General features: G+C 39.8%; 1 protein-coding gene across 3 annotated transcripts in view; it reads left to right on the top strand.

The window, feature by feature from the left end:
- Nucleotides 1-9,452, top strand: part of klhl32 (kelch-like family member 32) — a 69,636-nt gene that overhangs the window by 34,542 nt on the left and 25,642 nt on the right. For all 3 annotated transcript variants that reach the window (XM_062063636.1, XM_062063634.1, XM_062063635.1), the window contains one exon: nt 5,438-5,653. In XM_062063636.1, coding sequence (XP_061919620.1) covers nt 5,438-5,653 — 216 coding nt within the window. The remainder of the gene's footprint in view (nt 1-5,437; nt 5,654-9,452) is intronic.

Below are 9,452 nucleotides of genomic sequence, written 5' to 3'. Positions count from 1 at the left end.
TCACTGCTCCCCTCACCTCCCAGGGGGTGAACAAGAGAATGGGTCAAATGCAAAGGACAAATTTCACCACACCACGTGTGGTGAAATTGTGTGTGACAATCGTTGGGACTTTAACCAATTAGGGGCTTTTATATCAAGCAGTGCTGCCACCTAACTGGAGGCTTAAGTACTGTTCAAGGATGAAAAAAGACGCTAATCCTAGAAGTCCCTTGACTCTCAGCCCCAGTGGGCCCTTCTTACTATTTGAGAAGCACTGCTATACCCAGATCACACGCTTTGTGCAGGGCCCCGCAATCCGTGTTAAATTAATGAATGACTGAGTGACATTTTATTACAAACGTGTGCCAAACCCCTTCCTGCTCCGCCACTATAAGAATATAATGGCAAATTTCCCTGGACACACTCCTAGTACTAGTCTTATATGATAGACGTAAGGGTTGCATGTGTATGTTTTAATTACGTTAAATTTGGGATATTGCACAACAAATCTATACAGTATATTGAACAGTATATTTTGTCATAATTAGTTTTCTTACAAAACAAGCATCAAAATAAATTCAATTATAAAAAAATCGCTTCACATAAAAAAGTTTTTGCCACGAGGGGTCAAAAGACAATTCTGGTTAGGGTCCCAATTTGGCTAAGCGCGGCCTTGATTATTATTGATCATGGTAACTTTCCTAACTCACTTTTAAAATCTAAAACTAAAACATCTCCCACAATGTAACTAAGGCCATGTCCACACGAGTTTCAAAAACACATATTTGGGGTTAAAACAATCTCCATCCACACAAGTGCAGTTTCAAAACTGTATGTTTACACACAAACTCATACACTTGTCATGCACATTTTGTCCAATCAGAAGCCTAAAAAAAGCAGCAACATTTGACTTGGTGGCATTACACCTCCTATTATGTTTATTTTGATATACTAAACCAGTGGTTCTTAACCTTGTTGGAGGTACCGAACCCCACAACAAGCTGGCTCGCTGACAACAAGCTATCCATACACTTGGGTAAAACCGAATCCATCCTATTTGGGTCCCACATCAACCTTAAGAAAGTCAATGACTTCACTATAAAAGTGGGTGACATTGTTATCACCAGGAAAGATGAGGTCACCTACCTAGGTTCCATTCTAGAGGCTAATCTTTCCTGTGATAAAATGGAAACCAAGGTAATCAAAAAGGTTAACCAACGAACAAAATTTCTCTACAGAATCTCCTCTCTGGTCAACAAAAGCACCATGAGGATTCTGGCGGGAACTCTCGTTCAACCCTTTTTCGATTACGCATGCACCTCCTGGTACCCTAGCACCTCCAAAACCCTCAAATCTAAACTCCAAACATCCCAGAACAAGCTAGTCAGATTACTTCTAGTCCTCCACCCTAGATCCCACCTTACTCCTACCCACTTCTCCAAAGTGGGCTGGCTCAGGGTGGAGGACAGAGTAAAACAACTTGCACTGAGCCTAGTCTATAAAATCCGCTACACCTCCCTGGTACCGAAGTACATGTCAAACTACTTTCTTAACGTAAATGACCGCCATAACCACAACACCAAGGGGAGCTCCACTAACCACGTTAAACCCAGATTCCGAACTAACAAAGGTCTTAACTCATTCTCTTTATATGCCACATCAATGTGGAATGCGCCCCCAACAGGTATAAAAGAAAGGGCATCTCTATCCTCCTTCAAAACCGCAATAAAAGTTCACCTCCAGGCAGCTACAACCCTAAACTAACACCCTCCCGGATTGCTAATAATCAAATGTAAACAATCAAATGCAGATACTTTTTCTTATGCCTTCTGATCTATGTCCACTACTTGCTGTCCAAATCCTACCAAGTCAGACCTACACTGTTCCAATATCCATTTCTCTGTTCTCAATTGTTGATGACTGACGATAACAACCAAACCTAAAAATAATGTAAATAATTTAATGTGATTATCTTGTGTGATGACTGTATTATGATGATAGTATATCTCTGATAGTATATATCTGTATCATGAATCAATTTAAGTGGACCCCGACTTAAACAAGTTGAAAAACTTATTCAGGTGTTACCATTTAGTGGTCAATTGTACGGAATATGTACTTCACTGTGCAACCTACTAATAAAAGTCTCAATCAATCAAAACAAAACAGTTTCACCGAACCCTTCTTTAGTGAAAAATATATATATATATTTTTTTAAATTCAAGACAAAGTTATGTTTTTTTTACTGGTGCACAAAATGAACCGTGCATGAACATCACCTTGTTCATAGAACAAAACCAACAGTGCATGAACTCACAACGAATTACACACCTGCAAATCAGTGTGACTTCTGCTGTTGCCGTATCCATAATGCGCCGATAGGGAGAAGTTTGTATTTACACGATGAGGCAGAGGCTCCGCCGAACCACTGAGGCCGACTCACCGAACCCCTAGGGTTCGATCGAACCCAGGTTAAGAACCACTGTACTAGACGTACAATGACATGTATATTATCTTTAAAACCAGCCTGTACGTACACAGAGCCCTGGGATCATTATGTATCTTTTTTTGGGTGTTTAAAGCGCGAATGCACGCCTGTGCTGCTGAAACCCAACACTCATAGAATTATAACGCGTGCACAGTCGCTCCATCTACAAAAATGGAAGCAACACATGTAAGTTAACTTAATGATCTGTCATTAAATAAGGACTAAAAACACAAGATATTTTTGCACCTTTCTTATGACACAGAGCAAAAAGTCTTGCTTGTCAAAGTTGTCCCATCAGGTGGAGGTTCCACAGCGATCGTATCCAAAACAGCTGACTGTCATTAGCGCCGGCGGGAGTGTCGCGAAGCCCATTTTGATGTGTCTTTTTTTATTAATGTTGAGTTAAAAAAGGAGCGTGTTTACGTTCAATTATACGGTGGAAGAGTGGTTAGTGCGTCTGCCTCACATTACGATGGTCCTGGGTTCGAACCTGCGCTCGGGATCATTCTGTGTGGAGTTTGCATGTTCTCCCCGTGACTGTGTGGGTTCCCTCCCGGTACTCCGGCTTCCTCCCACCTCCAAAGACATGCACCTGGGGATAGGTTGATTGACAACACTAAATTGACCCTAGTGTGTGAATGTGAGTGTGAATGTTGTCTATCTGTGTTGGCCCTGTGATGAGGTGGCGACTTGTCCAGGGTGTACCCCGCCTTCCGCCCGAATGCAGCTGAGATAGGCTCCAGCACCCCTCGCGACCCCGAACGGGACAAGTGGTAAAAAATGGATGGATGGATACAGTAAGTCCTCTTATAGTGTGTTTAAAAGGTAGCAAGGCAGTGTTGTTCAGCTTTGAAAATGACAGCGTGCTCAACGGTGACGTCATCACAAGTCTCCGTTTGTGCCGTGTACACGCATACGCTAAGCGCAGTTTTGGAACTCTACACTTTGGCCAGCGTTTGTAAAAGTCTGCGTTTTATAGACAAAAGTATGCGTTTGCATGTGGACAAGAGGCCTAAACGCAGAGATAAGTATGCGTTTATTAGGTATCTGTGTTTGTGTGGACATGGCCCTATGAATGAATAATTTATTGATCTAGGAGGGAAATTTGTGATGAATCCAATTGAAGCCTCAATTAGTTTTGCACATTCTTCTTTAATGGGTGTGCATGTCACCAAATAAACTTGAGTCCAGATTCCATTCACATAGATCCAAAACTGTAAAGGACAGAAGCAAAAGATAAAAAATAGAGATGTCCGATAATATCGGCCTGCCGATATTATCGGCCGATAAATGCTTTAAAATGTAATATCGGAAATTATCGGTATCGTTTTTTTATTATCGGTATCGTTTTTTTTTTAATTAAATCAACATGAAAAACACAATATACTTACAATTAGTGCACCAACCCAAAAAACCTCCCTCCCCCATTCCACTCAGTCACACAAAAGGGTTGTTTCTGTTATTAATATTCTGGTTCCTACATTATATATCAATATATATCAATACAGTCTGCAAGGGATACAGTCCGTAAGCACACATGATTGTGCGTGCTGCTGGTCCACTAATAGTACTAACCTTTAACAGTTCATTTCACTCATTTTCATTAATTACTAGTTTCTATGTAACTGTTTTTATACTGTTTGCTTTTCTTTTTTATTCAAGAAAATGTTTTTAATGTATTTATCTTATTTTATTTTATACATTTTTAAAAAAGGACCCTATTTTCACCATACCTGGTTGTCCAAATTAGGCATAATAATGTGTTAATTCCACGACTGTATATATCAGTATCGGTTGATATCGGCATCGGATGATATCGGTATAGGTAATTAAAGAGTTGGACAATATCGGAATATCTGCAAAAAGCCATTATCGGACATCCCTAATAAAAAAGTACTGTATATTTCTAAAACGGCCTTCTTGCTTGTGAGTACAGTATCAGACCAATCATCTGTTGCTGATATAGCAGTTAGTAGAAGGCAAGGTCAAACTATGACTATTCATCACCCGGTACATGTTTAATCAATAATGACATTGAATATCACATAGCTCATCACCTCCATTACAGTAAACGAAGATGTGCAGTGAATATTAACGCGATCAATACCACTCTTGCGCTGTCCAGTCCCTTTATCTCATTTAAATTGCACCATCATAATTTTGATTTGATTAGTTCTATGGCCTTAGTGTGTGAATGTTGTCTGCCTATCTGTGTTCGCCCTGCGATGAGGTGGCGACTTGTCCACGGTGTACACCGCCTTCCGCCCGAATGCAGCTGAGATAGGCTCCAGCACCCCGGGACAAGCAGTAGAAAATGGATGGATGGATGGTTCTACCTCAGTAAAATGATATGAATGTGGTGTATGTTGTTTCATGTTTAAAGCATCCATCCATTTTCTACCGCTTGTCCCCGTTGGGGCCGCGGGGGGTGCTGGAGCCTATCTCAGCTGCATTCGGGCGGAAGGCGGGGTACACCCTGGACAAGTCGCCACCTCATCACAGGGCCATGTTTAAAGCAACATGTGCTAAACTAGAGAGCCCACAGACATTCTGTATTGCCTGCACTTGCTATATTAAATGTTGCCACAAGATGGGAGTCTCATCCCACTTCAAACTCAACCCTGATTAAAGAAAATCTCCACGTACTGCCTTTCTCACTCACTGCTTTTTCATTACACAGTGAGATTGAAATCAGCTCACACTTAATGTAAAAACTGCACGTTTGTGGCACGACTGACATGAGCTGTGTGAGAAATGTTCAGCAACTGGGACTGTGTAGCATTAGCTCTTAAATATACCAATTCAGATTTATTGTTGGATTATTGGTGTGTTCCTTTTCACAGTTGTACGTATATAGGAGACCATTATTTTATATCTTAATTTCTACAGCACCCGTGTTGATAATTCTTGCTTTACAGAGCAGCTGATCAATCAGTATTACTTTACTGTGCGTATTTCCGTCCGCTGCAGGAACTGAGCGGCGTGAACTACTTGGAGTTGTATCGCGTGGCCGACCTCTTCCACCTGCCTGCCTTAGAGGAGGCCGTGGTGGACTTTTTGGTGGGTCACCTCTCTGAGCTCAGCCGCAACCGGCAGGAGGAGGCCCTGCAGCTGCCTTATCGCCTACTCAAGGAGGTGCTCAAGAGCGACCGCCTCACCTCGCTGAATGAAGAAGAGATATGGAAGGTATGGAAGTGTGTTAGTATGTGTGTGGTTAACTTAAGTAAGGCTGAAAAAATGTACAATATTTTAGTTGAAAAATAAGGAATATTGTCTCAACTAGAATACTTTAGTCAGTGCACTATGCACCGTATTTTCCAGACTATAAGGCGCACTTAAAATCCTTTTTTTTCTCAAAACTCGACAGTGCGCCTTATAACCCAGTGCGCCTAATGCAAATATAAGTTTGGTTGAGCTTACCCACCTCGAAGCAATTTTGTTTGGTACATGGTGTAATGATAAGTGTGACCAGTAGATGGCAGTCAAACATAAGAGATAAGTATAGGCTGCACCGTTTGATGTGCTTCAACATAGAGCAGACCTGGGCATTCTGCGGCCCGCGGGCCGCATCCGGCCCTTTGTGCGTCCCTGTCCGGCCCGCGTGAGGCCAATTATATTATAAATTTTAAAAAGTATCTATGTCGAGTGTGCAATACAACGGTGCTGCTTTTGTTTTGAAAATCGTTATTTGTATTACTTCCGTGTGGACGTATGCGTGTGCGTGGTTGTGAGTGAATGTGAACAGCTGCAATTACAAAATAAAGTTGAAAAAACATCTATGTCCTGCGCGCAATACAACTGTGCTGCTTTTATTTTGAAAAGTATTATTTATAGGCGTGTGTCCGTGTGTAACCTGCGAGTGAAGGTGCACATGCAGCGACAAGTGATGCACGGTTTACACCCGAGACGCTAAAAAGAGAAAAGTTGATGAGGAATGCCGTGTTTTCAACAAGACATGAACTGCAAAGCAACGTCCCCTCTAAAGTGCGTGCCTGCGCAATTGCGCACTGCTCAAGCGTCCGCTGCGCGCAGCAAGTATATGCCGCGCACCAAATCAAATCCCATCTGAATTCTAAACAAAATAAACATATTTATTCTATGGAATTTTGCAATGCAACTTTGAGTGACAGTGACAACAAACGGCCCTAATGGTGTTCGTCAACACCGTTTACAACACCGTTCAATTATTGTAACGTCTATCGAGATGCTTCGAGGACAGGAATTATATCGATCACTTTATTGAGCAAAACTGTTTATATTCGGACATAACCACACCAAAAACATGAGTAAAACAATTCTATCTCGAAAAACTAGTCATTTTCTGCCGTACAAACCAGGCCAAAACCAACTTGTCATCTGTCACCAACACGCATAGCACTAAACCACTGGTGCGTTTATGGCCACACAAAAAGTCGGACAACTCAAACACCACACAAAGTTACGCTATGACTCCTCAGTCATACGTGTGCTTATTTTACTGTCATTTATTATTAATGTTAATTTATTTATATTAGTCATGGAATGCTGTTACACACACTATGTTGAAGTATTACTATTATTATTAATTATTATTATTATTATTATTTATTTTACGGTATATATCAAAAATAATATTGAGCAAAATTTAATTGAAATATTGTCGATGTGGCCCTCCAGCAGTGCTCGGGTAGCTCATGCGGCCCCCGGTAAAAATTAATTGCCCACCCCTGACATAGAGTATTATTATGGTGTGTGTATAAGGTAAGACATATCATCTGGCGTTTTGTTTCGCAATGTTATGCAAAAGCAACTTTTCTTACCTTCTGGTACCTACTGATCTGTACTTGGGATCTGCAGAAAATTCTGAAAAACTGTGCGCGTCCGCCTTTATAGTCTGTGCCGACACCGTAGTCGATAAGCTTCTTCTTTTTCTCTATCTTCTTGTTATGGGACATTCATCCTCCACTGTTGCCAGTAAGATATAAGTAAAGTTCTTATTTATATCTGTCAGTAAACTCGCCATGAAAGCGCTAAAACATACTGTGTAGTGAGTTTACATTATTCACTGGGCCGCCATTTAAAAAGTCAGATTTTGGCCCGCTAAAGGTGGGCAGTGGCACATTGTGCTACAGTACGTGTCTGACAGGGGAGGCTCCGCTTCCCCAATCTTGGAACATGTACACATGTTGTACACAGAAAGGGGTGGGGCCAGGGGTTCAGGTACTCAACTCGCCTGCCTCTCACAGAAGGAGGATGGGAGTTAATGTCCGCTGATTTGAATGCAAGGTTAATAGTCAAATCAGCTGCTGCCAACTCCTCAATAAGGAAAGTAGCTATTGGCTGTCCTAAAAAGTCGCTAGATGACATCATCGCCTCATTTGCACAAGTGATATTGTAAAAGACAGAAAAATGTAGGGAAGAGAAAACTTAGTTAAAAAAAAAACCTAAGTATGATTAGAACTTTAAGTAAACTTCTTCAGTTGATTCTTAGTTTGTTTTCTTTAAATTAAATTTTATTTTTTTGCATTGTTAAATGTTAGATCAGGGGTCACCAACCTTTTTGAAAGCAAGAGCTACTTCTTGGGTACTAATTAATGCGAAGGGCTACCAGTTTGATACACACCTAAATAAATTGCCAGAAATAGCCAATTTGCTCACTTTACCTTTAACTCTGTTATTATTAATAATTAATGATATTCACACTTAATTGAACGGTTTAAAAGAGGAGAAAACACCAAAAAAAATGACAATGAAATTTTGAAACATAGTTTATCTTCAATTTCAACTCTTTAAAATTAAAAATTCAACCGAAAAAAAGAAGAGAAAAACTAGCTAATTCGAATCTTTTTGAAAAAATTAAAAAAATAATTTATGGAACATCATTAGTAATTTTTCCTGATTAAGATTAATTTTAGAATTTGGATGACATGTTTTAAATAGGTTAAAATCCGATCTGCACTTTGTTAGAATATATAACAAATTGGACCAAGCTATATTTCTAACAAAGACAAATCATTATTTCTTCTAGATTTTCCAGAACAAAAATTTGAAAAGAAATTCAAAAGACTTTGAAATACGATTTAAATTTGATTCTACAGATTTTCTAGATTTGCCAGAATAATTTTTTTGAATTTTAATCATACTAAGTTTGAAGAAATATTTCACAAATATTCTTCGTCGAAAAAACAGAAGCTAAAATGAAGAATTAAATTAAAATGTATTTATTATTCTTTACAATAAAAAAAATAAATTTACTTGAACATTGATTTAAATTGTCAAGAAAGAAGAGGGAGGAATTTAAAAGGTAAAAAGGTATATGTGTTTAAAAATCCTAAAATCATTTTTAAGGTTGTATTTTTTCTCTAAAATTGTCTTTCTGAAAGTTATAAGAAGCAAAGTAAAAAAATTCATGAATTTATTTAAACAAGTGAAGACCAAGTCTTTCAAATATTTTCTTGGATTTTCAAATTCTATTTGAGTTTTGTCTCTCTTAGAATTAAAAATGTCGGGCAAAGCGAGACCAGCTTGCTAGTAAATAAATAAAATTTAAGAAATAGAGGCAGCTCACTGGTAAGTGCTGCTATTTGAGCTATTTTTAGAACAGGCCAGCGGGCTACTCATCTGGTCCTTACGGGCTACCTGGTGCCCGCGGGCACCGCGTTGGTGACCCCTGTGTTAGAGTATCAAATTTAGTCAAAAGACTTGAGACAATTCAGTTCTATTGACTGGCTCATTAATGAACAATACCATCGGCACATTGCAGCGATTTATTTTAGAAATGTTTACATTTAGTTCTGTACACCAAGGCGGAAACAGCAGCAGCTTTTCACGCGCTCATTTCAATGGGGTGGGAGTCTCCTCCCTGCTTTGACTGCAGCTGGGACGGCGCACAGCTACGGTCAACCTGACCGCCTGTGAAGAGGTGCTCATGTCAGCATGTTGAAGATATTACCTGCAGAGTGATACATGCTCTCATGTCTCCAAAACATCCGAAAAAGTTGCGAGA

This window comes from Entelurus aequoreus, linkage group LG11 (genome assembly GCF_033978785.1).
Source record: "Entelurus aequoreus isolate RoL-2023_Sb linkage group LG11, RoL_Eaeq_v1.1, whole genome shotgun sequence".
NCBI classification, from domain to species: domain Eukaryota; kingdom Metazoa; phylum Chordata; class Actinopteri; order Syngnathiformes; family Syngnathidae; genus Entelurus; species Entelurus aequoreus.
Note: the sequence above shows the minus strand (reverse complement) of the source record. Positions and strands in the feature narration are given on the sequence as shown.